Source organism: Lonchura striata, chromosome 7, assembly GCF_050655825.1.
Source record: "Lonchura striata isolate lonStrDom1 chromosome 7, ASM5065582v1, whole genome shotgun sequence".
In the NCBI taxonomy this organism is placed as follows: Eukaryota; Metazoa; Chordata; class Aves; order Passeriformes; family Estrildidae; genus Lonchura; species Lonchura striata.
The window spans coordinates 18,655,348-18,672,502 of record NC_140709.1 but is presented as its reverse complement, the minus strand read 5'-3'; the positions used below and the strand labels follow the sequence as shown (position 1 = coordinate 18,672,502).

Sequence of the window (17,155 nt, the reverse complement as noted above, 5' to 3'; positions counted from 1 at the left end):
GTCTAAAACATCAGTAGCAGTGACATTTTCATGTCACAGATGGTGATGATAGGAAGTGACATTCTATGAGGTTTTGCTTTTATCTGAAGATTTCCCTGGATACGTTCCAGAAATATTGAATGGCAATGATGGTTTTTAATTTGGAGTTCAAACTGCTTTTCTGAGTTTTTGTCCATAGAAAGCTTTTCAGAAGAAAAGATAGGCTTTTGCTGAAGTTTCCTTTATGTCTTTTGCAAAAAAGGACCACATGGTGTTCGAAAGTGTGGCGTTAGCTAGGTGGTGGAAGCTGCCACGTTACTTTTGAGTCCTGTGGACATATTATTTGTGAACAGAATGATGTTTACATTGCCTTTTCCTTTTTTAATGTATATGCCAGGAACTAGCTAAAGTAATGGAGGGAAAGGAAGGAATAATGTTTCTGATAAAGAGCAGTTAAAACGTGGTATATTGTACTTGAGGCTTGCATGAAAGTAGCTGTTTTTCAGCTTCTATTTTCAGTTTGTTGCTAGCAGTATGGATATGTTCTGTGGTGTGGGATGAGGGCAGGCATGGCAGGACCAGAACCTTTTCTTCTCAACCTTCTTGTAATTCGTTCTAACTTCAGCTTTCTTGAAATTTAGTTCATGGTACTGCCGTGTTGGATGAGTTGACCTGGTAATTCAGAATGTGTAACCAAATGATATTGCCTGATTCTTCTGTGTATGTCAGGTCTGAAGTGTTTTATTGTCCTTGAAGTGTGAGACTGCCTTGTGTTCCTACTGATACCAAGAAGTTGCCCCCTTAAACTTCAAACTTGTTTTTATATTTCTTCTCAACAACAGCTGCTTTGACTGAAGAAAATAACACGGCTTTGCTAATGCTCATTGGAGTTTAAAGTGAAGCTCAGACTTGAAAAGGAATCTACATCTAAAACCTGTTGACTCAAATGCTGGTTTTTGTTAGTTTGTTGGCATTCTTTTTGTATTACTTACTTGTTTTTTTGCTCCTAGCCTGCAAGTCCTGGGCAGTCTCCTTCACCACTTCTCAAGCACTGTGCTTCAGTTCTTGAAACTGTTGTAAAAACTGTGCCTGGTCTTCAACAAGCTGTCTTTTTAATTGCAAAAGTGAAGTACTTGTCAGGTAATAGTTATATTACCTGCCTCCTTCGTTTATTTAATATAAAAAATTAACTTCACACTTGTAAATAATAATGAATATTTTTCTTTCACTGCGGAACACAATGTTACAAATAAGCAAAGAACATTTGCTCTTCACTTCTTTGTCCATTACCTGAGAGTATCTTAATTGTACAGACCTATAAATACAGTATTTTTTTATCTACTGTTTGCCAAAAAGTTAATTTATTGAATTATGATTTACAGATGGAGCAATGAAAAAATATCATACCTTTGGCCTGCTTTTGATTTCATGTCATAACCTTATAATACCTTGTATATGAGTTTAGTCACTGGATGCTGACATTTAGTTTTTAAAAAGTGGCAAATAAAAATGCTGTGTCTGTAACATATATATATGTGTGTGTGTGTGTCTATAACATATATATATATATATATATATCTGTATTTCATATCAACTGCTTTTTCACTTTCCCTTCCTTTCCCCACTTCCTAGGGGATATTGAAGCAGCTCACAGTAATCTGCATTACTGTCTGGAAAGGAACCCTTCTTATGCAGATGCACACTTACTGATGGCCCAGGTGTATTTGGCTCAAAACAATATCAAGCTATGCTCTCAGTCCTTGGAACTTTGTCTAAGCCATAATTTTGAGGTGAGTTTAACAAAATAATTAAATAATTTTATTCATTAGTCATCTGAAATTGTATGTTTTTGTATGTAATAATTTTCAGTTCAACTTTCTATAACTCTTCCACTACAAATTTAATATCTAAATGTTTATATGAATGTGATATCTGAATATTTATCAAAGAAATGACCATGAATACAAAACTAACACCTCACAAGTTATACTTCATGGGTCTTACACATTACAGTATGGGATTTTTGATTTGTTGACATCCGAGGAACTTTATGTAGGATTAACAGAGAGTTGGGGACACAGTACACACACACATTAGGTGTGAGTTGTGCCCAAGTGTCTTGAGACCACTTAGCTGGAAACTACCATTTCTTTGCAAGCATGTCCCATCTTATTTTCTATCAAGTGATATAAGAAAGCTGAATATTAATATCTAATTAGCTACCTAGTTGAGGTCCTTGCCATTTCACAAAGCTGTATTTCTCTTACAGACTTTTTGTTTCATGTGAAGTATGTTTTAGGAAGATGAAGAATAGCACACAGAACTTGTGCCAAATAATGATTGTATATTTCCTTTAATTAATAGCCTGGTGAAGTGTGCATGCAGCAGTGTGGGAGACACTCAGAGAACCTTAAAATTCAGTCTAGTTTAAAATAAAGCAGTGATTAATGTTGTTCTGTCCCAAAGTCTCATCCTTTGTAATAGTTTCTTTGTAATTAAAAACTTACTAAATTACTAGTTTGCATACTCTGATAATTCTTATATTTTTGTAAGTAAATTTCTGAAATTGAATTTATGTAGGAAAAAAAGAAACCAAAGTCAATATTAAAAATAAAATCTTGCAAGGGGTTTGAATACTTTACATCAAGTAAAATCTGGAAACTTTATCTTATTCTTTTTTAAGGTGAGAGAACATCCTGTGTATCACTTAATTAAGGCCCAAACCCAAAAGAAGGTGGGAGAAATATCAGAAGCTATTAAAACTTTACAGATGGCAAGGAATTTGCCTGGAATGAGAAAACCTACAGCTTCCTCAAAAACAAAAGGAAAAAGTATTGAAATTGATGCAAGTGATCGTGTGTCTGTGTTCCTAGAGTTGGTAGAAGCTCATCGTTTGAATGGAGAACCGGTAAGATGGCAAACCTGCTATAATACAAAACACACCTGAAAACAATTCCCTCTTCCCATTCCCATTTCTATTAGTTCAGAATAGAGAGCCAGTTCTTTTAGCTGGAGGATTTGCTTAGTAAAATTTCCAGTATGTGAATATCTGATTTGAGAACTTAAATACCTTAAATTTTACAGAGCAAAAAAAACTCTTTACAGGTGGTCAGTTTGGAGACTACAGAAACCATTTCACACTGTTGACATTCATTTGCTGGGATGTAGGTCCCTGTTTTGTTGTCAGAATAGTATTAGCAGTAGTTTTGGATCGTGTCCTTATCTTTGTGTAGGAGCATCCCTCCTATCAGCTGTGTCTGGATAAGCAATAGGACACTTACATATGTATAGAAATATAAGAGAAGTCATACAGTGCTGTGGTTTGGAGGCCAGCCTGCTCAAAGTAGGACCTGTTGGAGCAAGGTGCTAAAGATATTCTCTGGTTGAGGTTTGTGCATGTACTTGTTTATATGCAACACATGTAGTTTTCTGTACTATAACTTTTTATAGTAGTCCATACCACAGGAGTTTTATTTAAAAAAAATCAAAAACACTATGGTGAATCAAGTGGATGTTTTTTGTGTTTATTATGATTTTGGTTATTTATTATGGTTATAGTTTGTGGTTATTTATTATTTATTGTTGGTTAAATATTATTATTTATTTATGGTTATTATTTGGTTATTTATTACGGTTATGGTTTGTGTTTATTGTGAATTTTAGTTGGTTTGCTTAATGCCCATAGGTGCTATGATGTCTTTATTTTTGGCTGTTCAATGACAGGAACTAAATTAATTCTATTGTTTTTATTATTTGCAGCATGAAGCTGCTATAGTCATCCAAGACGCCATGACTGAATTTTCTGGAACACCTGAGGAGCTAAGAGTTGTGATTGCAAATGCAGATCTGGCAATTGCTCAAGGAGATGTGAAACATGCCTTGACTATGCTCCGCAATATTACACCTGAACAGCCTTACTTTGTACAAGCTAAAGAAAAAATGGCAGATATTTATCTTCAGTATAGGAAAGATAAGAAGTTGTTTGTCGCCTGCTATAGGTAAAAGTTTGTGGTGTGTAAAGTTTTCTAGATGTTTATTGATAGCGTGGTGAGCTCATTTTTTCTTTCTACTGCAATAAATGAGAAATACATAGTGAAATTTACTCATTTGAGCAAATGTGGTAATTTTTGAAAAGATATTTTTTGGTTTATTTTGAGAAATAAAGAACTAAAATCTGCAGAAGGTAAAATTGTTGTGCCCTTCTCTTGTTTACATACCAGTATTGACATGTTAAATACTGAGCAAGTTTTGTCTTCTCTTTCCAGTGACCTAGTAGAAAAACTGCCAAGTGCTCATACTTTGCTTCTTCTTGGTGATGCATACATGAATATTCAAGAGGTGAGTGCTTGCTAGAGGTGACTGGAATATTTGAGTAGTTTGTTGACTTTGTCTAGTTGAAACATTGTGGCAATCAATCTCATTGATTGATGTTTGTCAAACAAACACTGCTTTAGGATATAAAACAGTAAATATTGACTATGAGTAACTGTTTAAGTTAAAAATCGTTGAAAATACATTTCTTCTAAAAGCTTACTTGGTGAAAGTCAAGGGGGGAGTGTTTTCTAGAGCAACACTGCCTCATAAGACAAACAGGTATCTAGAGTGAGAGCTAAATTGAAATCACAGAGAAGCTGGAGATGTTTACAATAGTGTTCTGAAACTTAGAATAATTCAATTAACTTAGTTTTCATGCTGATAGCTTTACTTAAATGTTTTAATTATATAGTTCCTATATATTTGCATCCTTTGCTTTCTTGATGAACTGGAAGTTCTATTTAGAATTGCCAGTAGTCAAGTGGACATAGAAATTTGAAGCCTACATATTTAAATTCATATGTAAAAAAGTAGATTGAGTTAAGACACGCAACTGATAATTTACATTACTAGTTTGAAGATCTGTTGATGATTAATGATTTTTTTCATATTAAAGTTTGTGTGTAGTTTTCTCCTTAATGAACAATTATCACGCAAAGTGGAATTTGTTTAATCTGCTATAACGTGGCTAGAGGAGAAAAACAGATCCAGCACGACTACATCTATCTACCTCTTTGCTAACCAATGAAGATAGTAGGAGAGAAATTGCAGCAAAAAAAGAATGTTTATTCAAACTCATTTATTTGCCATGTCTCTCCATATTTTGTTTTAGTATGACAATGTTAATTTACATGGGCTTTACATTTTCTTCAGGTTTATAGTAACCATTCTTCTCTCAGAAGTATTGTAGCTTATGAATCAGTACTGCTTGGCAGTCATTCCTGGAGTTGTTACCAGATTTTGTTTTCTTCATACGCCTTTTATCTTAATCTTTGACTTATATGTGTTTATATTTTACTGTTGAAGCCTGATGAAGCCATAGAAGTCTACGAGCAGGCCTTGAAGAAAAATCCGAAAGATCCATCTTTAGCAAGTAAAATTGGAAAAGCCCTAATCAAAACACATAACTACTCAAAGGTATTCTAGAAGTACTCTATTAGATTAGTTGAGTACTGTTTCAGCATGTGGGTTTGCTTGGGTAAAAGTATTATATTTCAGAGTGCTAAAATAGATATTTTATCTTGAAAGTAAGTTTTTCAATATCCTTCAGATCATCTGGCCAAAGGCACAGTTGGTATATGATCCACACATTGGTGGATTCTAATCCATTGAATTGTAGTTCTGGTGACTTGAAGTGGGTTTGGGCCTGCACTGAAATCCATGTTTTAATACTACTCCAGTGGAAAAAAAGTAAACCAACACGCCATTGAATACCTAAGTTACAAGGTTGTTGTCTTTAAGATTTGTCTTTAAATTATACACAAATTTTTGCTTCTTTCTTCAAGGCAATCAGTTACTATGAGGCTGCAGTGAGAAGTGGTCAACAGAACTTCCTTTGCTATGATTTGGCTGAGCTTTTAATGAAACTGAAACAGTATGAACAGGCAGAAAAAGTACTTCAGCAAGCGTTAGATCATGAGCCTGGTAGGACTGTTATTAATTCACAGGAAAACATATCAATTTTTGACTGTTGTGTGTGTTTTCTGCATGACTCTAAGAAGTAAATGAGTTCATGGGCACTGTTTTTTCAATGGATTAATTACATTTGTTAACCTTTGTGGCTGTCTGAATAGAGAAGCAGTATTATTAGTAGTCTATTCTGTAAGGTTTTTTTATATCACTTTCATGCTTTGCAGGGGCATGTTGGTTTTCCATCTTGCTTACTTCTTACTGAAAAAGTCCTCTGATTTAACATTGTATTCTTGTCCTAGTTAAGCCTTTGAGGATCTGGCTAATTTAATAGTCATGCTCAAGTCAGCTTGTTTTTTCTAGTGTGGAAAAACAATTAGCAGTAAATACAGTTTGCCCGATGTACTTTAAAATCTTACCTTCTCTCTTAAAATGAAACAAAAAGTCTTTTTTTTAATGTCTGTTTTTTGTTTTGATACATACACATTCTCTAAGAGAAAAATGTTTATTTTGGCTGATTGGGAAAGTTATTGAATGATTTAATAATTTTTAATGGAAATGCAAGAATATCCTTTGAGGGAAAAAAATTAATATAGGAAATACACTGAAGGGAATGATTTTACATGGTCTAAGTTACACAGTCTAATCTCTGATATGAAATAGCATGTCACAATTACAGCATGAAGACCAGTTTTGTGATAGAATATAATTCTAGAATCTCCTTAATTTTAATAAAGATAAAACAAAATTTTTGGTGGCGTCTATATTTTAATGTAAAACCTTGCTTGATAGTTAGTAGAGTAAAATAAATTTAAGCCAGGGAAGGCTTCAATTCTTCAAATATTAATTGATGCATATTTTAACCATTATGCAAACGCAGCCTGCTGCTTTTAAGTAGATACTGAAATATTTTTTGTATTCATGTCTGTTCCAGACTCTAGCAAAAGAAGCATAGTTTGAGGTCTGGCTAGAAATTTCATTGAACAGTCTCATGCTTTTTGCAAGTAGAGTAGCACATTATATCAATTTGGACATTGTTCATTGACTTTGAGGAGGATTTAGACAAGAAATATCAGGAATTACTTCATTTCTTGTCTGCTTACATCAAAATGTTTTCTCTCATGTCTCTGAAAATGCTAATAGACCAGACAGTCAATTTTTTAAAATTCTATTTGCATCTTTCAGTATCTTTGACCTTAAATCTCACTTTGTAGTCTGTAATGTTTACTCTGCTTTCTGCCAACATACTCTGCCCTCCAGCAACACACCAAGTCAGATCACAGTTCTAAGTAAGTAAGATGGAGCTGTGAATTTTTCATGTAAGCTCTTTCCTGGAGGATGTGGCGAGTTTCTTCTTCCTTTGGCGTTACTGGGATCAGCTCCTCCAAGAATAATGTTTGTTTACTGTCATTCTTACAGTTAATGAGTTGTCTTCTCTGATGGAAGATGTACGCTACCAGGTACTTCTGGCAAAAATTTACAGCAAGATGGAGACGATTGACAGAGCTATTGTTTCATTACAACAGGTAAAGAGGAAAACCAAAAATACCTGTGAAAACTTGCAATATCCTCATGTTTACCTCTGGTTTCATTTTTGTCCCATATTTGAACCATAATATCTGTGTGAATATGGAAAATGAGTGTATGCTGGGGATAAAGCACCAGTGACTGCTGTGAAATGTAAAATACATAAGGTGTTACACAGTCTGAACTTTTTGCATGTGAAAACATGCAGGTTTTTACTGCAAACCTGCAGTCTTACTTTGCCTTCATTTGTGTGTGGAGCATAGTTTTAGCATATCAGGTGAAAATGAAATTGGCCGTGAGGGCAGCTAGATTACATATCTTTAGCTCAGCCTTGAAAACAATTCACAGAGCAAAATGGAGCAGCTTTCAATGGCTACCCGTTGTTTTGTTGTACTGAACAGCAGTCTTAGTATTAAATAGCAATAAAAAGATCTGTTCATCTGTTCATTCTGGAGTTCAGTATTATCCCTCAGACTGAGGCTTGAAAGAATAAAGTTGGAAGCTTGAGATTTAATCCCTTAGAAAATGCTTTCTCAATGAAAAGGTTTAGTAACACATGTGGTCAGTACTTTGATTTATTATACCTCCACTCTGTGAAAGTCAAGGTAACAGAAATGGTAAGCCTTTTTAGCATCTTCTGACCATCAAGAAAAGTCTGCAGATGTCTTAGAAAGGTAATTCTATGTGAAGAGTTTAAATATCAATATTGGTAAGATTTATCTTTGTTAAATTCTTACTTATCTTTTCCTTAAAATGTACGTCTTTCTCAAAGTTGACTTCCCCCCCTCCCCCCAATTCTCCTTTAGCAAAATTCCCCCTCTTTTCTTTACTTCTTTAGTTCTTCCAGGTTTCTCACTGTATCACATTTCAAAAAATTTGTCCTTTTGGGGTTATTTTGTTGTTTTTACTACTGCCCTCAAAAATGTCCTTCCTTGTACACATTCTCTTTGAAATAGTTTCCTCTTCCTTTTCCTTTTGATGCCACATTCATTTACACAAAAACATCTGCATTTTGATTTCAGCAGCACTAACTTAAATGTCTTAAACAGATCTCTTCCCCTGGTTTTCAGAGAGATGCTGGAAGTTCTCCCCAGATGTTACTTTGTGTTTTAGTCCTAATTTCCTCCTAGGCAAAATGGTCGGGCTATAAGAAACAGATTAGTATTAGTGCTTCCTTCTCTTCAAAAAGGACAAGTAAACTATTTTATAGTCAATAAATGAAATTAATTCCTTTGACAAGTTTTGACTGCTCACTGCTTTCCTCACACCAGGCTCGGGAATTACAAGGCAGAGTGCTTAAACGGGCTCAAGTAGAACAGCTAGATGCAGTTCCTGCACAGAAACAGTTAGCAGCTGAGATTTGTGCTGAGATTGCAAAACATTCAACAGCCCAGCGAAACTATGAAAAAGCAATTAAATTTTACAAAGAAGCCCTTGTTCACTGTGAAACCAATAACAAGGTCAGTTCTCCCTCTATTTTGCATTGTTTTTCATTCAGTTTTTAAATGTAACAAAACATTTTTCCACTTATCCACTGAACAGAATAATTTGCAATTATTTCTGCTTCATGATATACATAAAACCTTGAACTTCCTCCCCTTCGTTGCTTATCATGAAGGAATAGTTGCATGCACTGCTAACTCCTGTCTGTTGCAAGAATTCCTGACTCAAGTGGTGTCTGCATGCACTCACAGTGAGCCTGTCTTCAGGTACCAGAAATGATGGAGATTGAAACACTCTTGCTTGGTGCTTGTCCTCTGAAATGAACTCCCTGTGATTTTGGTCAGTACAGTTTGTATCTTTTCTGTGTTTACTTTAGGAGTTTTAGACTTTTATCTGGACTTGGTAGGATTCTAATTTTAGTCACAGAATGTTGCTGATCTTGACCTGGATTACTATATTGCTTCTCTCTTCTCTGCACAGTCTCTTTCCCACAGGTTGATGAATACAGGTAAAATCAAATTTTTTTTTATCCTCCTCTTCCTTCTTATCATTTCATAACCCTGGGCTTTGGAGATAAGAGAGAGAGAGAAGCAAAAGTCTAAGAAATTTATAGTTATAATGAGCACAAAGATTAAGTGTTATCTTTAGTGAGGTTTTCCTAAATTATAAATCAATAAATACAATTTTTGTTCATTTGCCATTATTTTCTATCATAATGATGTTATATACTTGGGTGTATGTGAAGACTTTTTATTTTGATGCTTGTTATTGAACAGCTGTCATATGCACAAGCTGCTAAATACATCACTTAATTTTAATATTTGAACTCGTGTGTTGTGGTTCTAAGAATCTACATCTTTCTTAAAGCTACAACTTCAGTGTACTTGAGACAGGCTTTTCTCAAGGTATCTTCTAAGAATGATGTGGAGAAGAAAAATAAATTGGGAAGGGAATAAAAACATCCTTAAAATGGTGTTCTCCCATTAAGAGCAAGGAGACTCCCTGTCATGGTTTAGGTACAGCTGTGGCTTTTTTGTCAGTATCAAAGCCTTACTTTATCTTTAATACCAGTACTGAAATACCAGCATAGCATTTCCCTTCAGTTCTTGCTAAAATCATACTTTTGAGAGATTCCCATTGTTACAAGATGTAGACATATCTGTTAGATATTACTGGGGATTTTTGCTTTAATTCTAGTTTGCTAACAGCACAGAATACAGTGATATTTTAGAAAATAAGTCTGAATTTCTGATTAAGATCTCACTACCACTTGTTGAGTAATGAAAGCAAAATATTTTCTTACCCACAACTAGCTCAATATATTTTTATAGTTTTAGTAGATGTGAACTTGTTTTCTTCTGTTCATTTTTAAAAGCATTACTAGTACAAAATTAGAATTTAATTATTTTAGATTACAAAACATTATTCTGAGCTGTTTAAAAGTCCATCTGTCTCTCAGCACTGTCTGAGTTTATTTTCCTTAAAATTATATGTGGAAATAATGGAAATTCCTTTGAAATTGTCTGTGCATTGTTTCGTTAGAACAAAATCTCCTGTATTTTAGCCAAATGGATTGAAATACTATTTATTCAGGTAAATGTGAAGAGATGGCAGTCCATGTCATAGGGGAGTTGTGTTGTTTTGTTTTATACAGTGAAATCTGGTAGGTGGTACCTTCCCTTTGTTTCCTTGATCAGGTAAGAGGCAGTGCAGTTTCCTGAAGGAGACTTGAAGGGGATTGCAGGTTGTATCATGCACATCATTTCATAGTATCGTTTGTGTTGGAGCTGGAAATTTGGAGGCGACTTCCGCTCACTAGAATCTAGTGTAGGACTGCAGTTTAGCTGCCTGTTTTGCTTCCTGCAGGAAGTATTCCTTGAGTCCAACACTGCCTTTTGGTATACCACTGAGTTGTGCACATAAGAGCAGCAGCTTAAAGAAAGCTTTCATAGTTAAAGTTCTGATGTGCATGCATTCTCTGTATCATTTCAGTGCTTACCCACCTGCCTTTCTGTTTCAGAATTACATGGTATATGTTTGAGTATGAACAGAACAGGAAGTAGGGAGAAAACAGTTTAAAAACTAAGCTAGAAGCCTGCATGTTCTGAATAGGATGTTCAAAACCCTGTTCTGATTCAGAAGTGCCTTTCACAAGTGTAACTAGCAAAAGAATTATGATGCAATTATAAATGTCTCCCTTTTGGAAACAAAATCAAAACACTATTTAAAATTAAGTAGGAGTAACTTACAGTATGTCTACTGCTAATTTTGCTTTGTGAGCAGTTTACCTTCTGTTTGCTTCAACAGAAACTTGATTAAATCTATGGTAACTTGTGTTTATAAAGTTTTCTGTAGCATTTTATTCAGAATAGTCTATGATGGGACTTCAGCTTTAAGAATATATGCTGGTGTACATTTCAGTTCGTCAATATTTACTCTGTGGTGGCTTCTCAGGAATGGATTCACACAGAGTCTTGATGTGGTAGGTTGGAAATGCAAATAAGAAAATAGTTTCTTCTGGAACTTATTTGTACTCCAGAATTAGTTGGTGAATGTTAGTGAGGTATATGTTTTTTTTCAATATGTTTAAAGCTACTTTCACTTACACTTTTCCAAGAACATTATTCATACGAAAATACTGGTGTCTTCAGAGCAATACTATCTGAGCAGCCCTGTTTTCAGTGTACCTTTAGAATATCTCTTCAAAGAAGAAAAGTTTTCTCTGTTTTAAAAAGTGAGGGAATGAAAATGGATTACATTAATTGACCAAGAGCCCATAAGAAACAGCAGAAAAGGTTCTCTGTTTAGTGGAGATACAGTTTTTCCCTGGAGCCCTATAATATCAGGTTGATACTCAGAACTAAACCAACTTTATTCATCTTCAAATTACATACAGTTAAATATTTTAATATACAGGCAATGTTGGAACTTGCACGTTTATATCTTGCACAAGACGATACTGATGCTGGTCAACACCAGTGCTCCTTACTGCTGAAGAACGACCAAGATAATGAAGCAGCAACGATGGTATGTGCAGTTATACTAATCCTGCATCAATGCTTTTTGAATTATTGCTGCACTGTGATATATTCATAAAGCACTACTTCTAAAAAATCCTACAGCTTTGTGATTTCAAAAAAAAAGTGAAAAATCCATGGCAACAGATTGTTTTTGTATTTATGTCAGCTGATGTTTCAATATGAAGTTCCTAGCAGTCATAGCCATTGTTCTACCTCAACATAAAATGAGTCTTTAGAAGTAAAGGAAAAAGTAGTTGTAGTAAGATTGGATAAAGTATGGCTCAGTGCTGTTCTATTGATAATTGGCTAATACTCAAGGAAGAACCTATTTTCTCAGCACAGTAATATGAAAACAAATATTTTTTTAGAAGTGCTAGGATAAAAGAACTATGTATTTAAGGTAATTTTATTGCCTCATTCAGCCTTAGTTACTCACATTCCTACTTAATAGCTTGAATTGCAGCTGCAGGTTCTTGTCCAGGACTTGTATACTTCTTGACCTAAAAGACAGCTCAGTAGTCTGAGCAACTTTTGATGTAACACTAGGAGCAGAGTTATTTTAAGATAGGAATAATTTGTTTTCTCAAAGCAATCTAGCATCTGAAATTTGTTGTAGTGTATGAACAGAAGTAATAGCAGTCTTGAAATCTGATAATAAATCTACTCTATATTAGCTAGCTATCAGTGGAGAGAAACTGAAATTAAAGAACTCATTTTACCTTCCCTGCTGAAGTGAGCTATCATCTTTCTTTTTCCCTAATGGTAAACTAATTTTGCTTTCCATGTGCATAATCTGCAGTTAGTGGATATAAAATTAGGAGTAAAACTATGCAAAAAACCCCATGTTTGAAAGATATGGCAGACTACTTAATTACCTTTTAATTTGCACCTTATATGAAAAGGTGTTCATGTACTTGTTCATTATTACCTGTGTGTGTTGTATACTGTGTTTCTTTTCCAGAGAGTAATAAAAAGTCTGTGATTTTACTTCGTGTGCAGCTCTTGCAGCACTTTAAAGCTATAGTTTTAGCTTTCCACATAACCAGAGTTCATTGATGTTTTCTCTCAGTTCTACCCTAAACTGAGACAATTATTTATAATTTTTATTTTATGTTTTCACAATTTATAATACCTTGTTTTGTTTTCTCTAAATTGTTCAATACTGTAGATGATGGCTGATCTCATGTTCAGGAAGCAGGATTACGAACAAGCTGTTTTTTATTTCCAGCAGCTCCTGGAACGCAAGCCAGGTGAATATTTAGCAGTGATACTTTTAATTTGTTTTGCTATGTAGTTCTAACAAAATAGATTAATAAATAGCTGAATAAAAACTTTTTGCTTGATTAAAAAGAAAAGTTTTATTTATAATGTAATGGATACTAAAGCCAAAGACCATTACCGTTTATTAAAACATAAAGAAATTTTAGGGGAATGTGATAAACAATATTTCTTGTAGATGCAGTAATTTACTTTGCTGCAATGTAATGTGCTTAGTTTACCTTAAGCCAAATACTAATAAGGTGTTATTTACCTGTTCACTGTAAAGCACTTTCTTAAAAATGTCAAGTGCATGAACACAAAGGTAATATTTTATTAGAAGACTAATAAAGGAAACTTGTCTTGGACAGCAGTAAGTTTTTTTTAGCAATTTTTAAGTTGGGACCAGAGAGAAAGTTACTAAAATCTATTAAATTTTTTCCATGGACTATGAAATGGACTTTGAAAGAAGTAATGAGAGTGCAGCAAATGGTTTTGGGTGCTTTTGAAAATGAAATACAATTATACTTCTATAAAAACCTGTATAAAGATATTGCAAGTATCACTTGACATCTTTGTTCTTGTATCTGAGGTTACTGTGCAATATGCCTTATGTATTACTTCATATCTCATTTTTATATGTGAAAAAATCAAGGCAGGCTCATTATTTCTTATTCATATAGCAAATAAATAGAATTACAGTCTCCTAATTATTTTTAATTAGATAACTATGCAACCCTCTCTCGATTAATTGATCTGTTAAGAAGAGCCGGGAAATTAGAAGAAGTCCCAAGATTTCTTTCAATGGCTGAAAAACATTCTTCCCGAACAAAGCTTGAACCAGGATTTCACTACTGCAAAGGACTGTATCTTTGGTACTTGCAATTATTATTAAGATAAAATTTATTTGACTATGTAGTATGGATTTAAATTATTTCTTGTCATCCATTATAATTTAAAGGTGCTGAGTTGATTTAATTAAGGTGTCAGGATTTAAGGATATTTTCAATTTCTCTGAATATCTCAGGATGTTCTTCCAGGTTCAATAATGTAATTCTGTTTTTCTTCACATTTTGTAACTTGTCAGACTATTTTTAGTTTGCAAACACAAGATCCTTGCAATAGTATGTGTACTGTCCAAACCTTGAAATATCAGTGTGTGCAAATGGGTCATCTGTTCTTAAATACTTGGGTTTATTGGGATTTGGGTGGCATTTGGAACAAACAATTTTACTTGCCTGGCTTTAAGTACTTTAATTATACTTGTACAGGTACACAGGTGAACCAAACGATGCACTGCGGCATTTTAATAAAGCTCGAAAGGACAGTGACTGGGGGCAGAATGCAGTCTACAACATGATTGAAATTTGTTTGAACCCAGATAATGAAACTGTGGGTGGAGAAGTCTTTGAAAATCTCGATGCTGACATAGGGTAGGTGAATTAAATAAATATTGCTTGGGTTATTCTGTCATCTTGTCCTTCTGCTGCCCCTTGACAATATGCCTTAATTTAAATTGCTAGAACTTTGAGATCATCTAGTGCTTTGAGCATTCTGTGTTATTGTGAGAGGCCATTCTATACTGTATTAAGTGAATCTCAAGCAGAAAATGTAGAAGATACTCTCTGGAATGCTGGTCACTTGCAGTGTTACAATCAGCTTGTTGGGTTGGAATTGCTCTTGTTGAAGAAAATCAATGTAGAATGCCTATATACTGGAGCCATTTTTCTACAAAATGGCATGTCTTTAGCACAGGAGCAGTTCTAACTTGTAATTATTCTGGTCTTTATTAAAAAAATAAGCTTCTATGAATATTTTTTTTTCCTGCTAATAGTAATTCGACAGAGAAGCAGGAGTCCATGCAGTTGGCTGTAAGAACAGCAGGAAACCTGCTGAAGGAGCTTAAGCCTCAAACCATTCAGGGTCACATTCAGCTGCGAATCATGGAGAATTATTGTCTCATGGCAACCAAACAAAAATCAAGTGTTGAACAAGCACTGAACACTTTCACAGAAATAGTTGTGGCTGAGGTTAGTGACCTGTCTCATTTCCTCATTCTTCCCTTTCATACTTACTACATTGTTTTTAACTAGTCTTACAGTTCACATTCAGCAACAGTGGCACGTGTTAGTGCTATTTGCTCTAAGGATTATTCTCCTATCAAAGAATATTTTATACAAAATTTGAAAAAGGTATTTCTGAAATAACTATATTTTAGAAGTCTTTGGTTGAATTACAAATTTAGAACCCAACTAAATGCTGATATTGCTAGTTACTGAAATGTGAGTAGGCTGTTTGGTTGCTGGGCTTATTTTTGTAATTCTGAGGTTTGTTTATGATGTAAATCAAATGCAGTGCTTTCTGGCAATTTGACAGAATAAAAACTGCAGAACAAGATTATCTGTTGCATTAAAATTCATCCTTAGGTTATAAATCTTCAATATTTTTATAACTATTTGTAGTTATTATTTTTATGATTAATAATAGATATTCCTGTTACCAGTAGCTTTCAACAGGTGTAGAAAGATTTAGTCCATCAGAATGCTATAAAATATATAGGTCACTACTATTCTTTAATTGTGTGCTGAACTGCACCTTGGCTGAGGCAAGTGTATCAAGGCTGATCTCATGTGTAAGGCAGTTCTAGGAATCACAAACAGGGTTACAGGTCCCTCTGCCTCCAGTCTGGCTCAGAATTGATCTGAGACCCTGTGAAGGTGGCATCTCTTTCACATGGTGACAGTTCCACCAGGAAGAGTGTCACAGTTTATTGTTCCCTCTAGGGTTGCATAAGGATAGCGTTAATCTCTTCATATTTGTGAGGGTATTGATCCATGATAGCTGTGGCTATTGAGGGAGAAGGAGGATGAACTTATTATGTGGAAGAGAAGCTTTTGGTGGGATTTGTTTTATTCAATGCACTATGACAAATGTATTTACAGCACAACCTTAGAAAGAGATGCAAAGGCAGAATACCAACAGTGAGTCAGGAGCAATGAGAAGGAGAAAGAAGCATTTCAGTTAGCTCCTAATACAACCACCCTCTCTGCATGTAGGAGTTGCAGTTGCAAGATGTGAGCCCCCTTCTCATCCTTTCCTAATGAAGGCAGGATGTCAAAAACTGCACTTGTGCCAGGAGTTCTTATTGCTTGCTTTTGAGGCTCTTGCCTGGAATGATGGCTTTTAAGAATCCTGTTTGTTTATATAAAGCTTGGATGCATACAGTTTAGACATTAAATTTTTTGGAGCTGTACACCTAATAAAAGGAATCAGACTCCCTTTCACTCATATTTGACAGGCACTTCTTTAAGTGAAAAATACCATTTTTATTGTAACTTCCAAGTGACTCCAGTTTTTATCTGAAGTGTTTATTTGTGTATAAAAAGTATAGCTCTTAGTGGTTTCTGATTTTTTTTCTTGTGAGATAAAATACCTGTGGATTTTTTTACCATTTCTTGTGCTTTTTGGTTATCATGACTACAGAAATAATTGTAGCACTAGTGCAAAACATGTCTGTAAGATTAGATACTCTATTTGCTGAGATTTAACTTTTAGTTTAGTTTTTAGATACCTGATGAAAGTCTTAATTAAAAAAAAAAAAATCAAAATGAAAAAAGCATCAAGCAGTCACTGTACTTTTTACTGCAGAAGGATCATATACCAGCACTTTTGGGAATGGCCACAGCCTACATGATCTTAAAACAGACTCCACGAGCCAGAAATCAGTTAAAACGGATTTCCAAAATGAGCTGGAATCCCATTGATGCAGAGGATTTTGAAAAGAGTTGGCTTCTGCTTGCAGATATATATATTCAGTCTGCAAAATACGATATGGCAGGTGAACTTCTAAGACGATGCCTTCGTTATAACAGGGTAAGTCAGTGCACGTTGAAAGTAACCTTAGAACCTCTCTATTTTAATTCATCAAAATGTTTACTTTTCCTCTGAAACAGAGTTTTGAAATGTATTTATTTATTCATTTGCCT

At 34.5% G+C, this 17,155-nt stretch overlaps 1 protein-coding gene across 6 annotated transcripts in view; it reads left to right on the top strand.

Annotated features, from left to right (window-relative positions):
* The window catches only part of TTC21B (tetratricopeptide repeat domain 21B), a 37,899-nt gene that overhangs the window by 12,286 nt on the left and 8,458 nt on the right, over positions 1–17,155 (top strand). For 3 of the 6 annotated variants that reach the window (XM_021528595.3, XM_085584349.1, XM_085584348.1), the window contains exons 12-26: positions 990–1,119; positions 1,612–1,769; positions 2,663–2,887; positions 3,739–3,977; positions 4,245–4,317; positions 5,320–5,430; positions 5,799–5,937; positions 7,342–7,448; positions 8,721–8,909; positions 11,809–11,919; positions 13,081–13,162; positions 13,894–14,044; positions 14,441–14,602; positions 15,004–15,199; positions 16,818–17,042. In XM_021528595.3, the coding sequence (XP_021384270.1) occupies positions 990–1,119; positions 1,612–1,769; positions 2,663–2,887; positions 3,739–3,977; positions 4,245–4,317; positions 5,320–5,430; positions 5,799–5,937; positions 7,342–7,448; positions 8,721–8,909; positions 11,809–11,919; positions 13,081–13,162; positions 13,894–14,044; positions 14,441–14,602; positions 15,004–15,199; positions 16,818–17,042 (2,298 nt within the window). Of the gene's footprint in view, positions 1–989; positions 1,120–1,611; positions 1,770–2,662; positions 2,888–3,738; positions 3,978–4,244; positions 4,318–5,319; positions 5,431–5,798; positions 5,938–7,341; positions 7,449–8,720; positions 8,910–11,808; positions 11,920–13,080; positions 13,163–13,893; positions 14,045–14,440; positions 14,603–15,003; positions 15,200–16,817; positions 17,043–17,155 lie in introns of those variants that run through there. The other 3 variants (XR_014956537.1, XR_014956540.1, XR_014956538.1) reach the window with 3 other exon arrangements.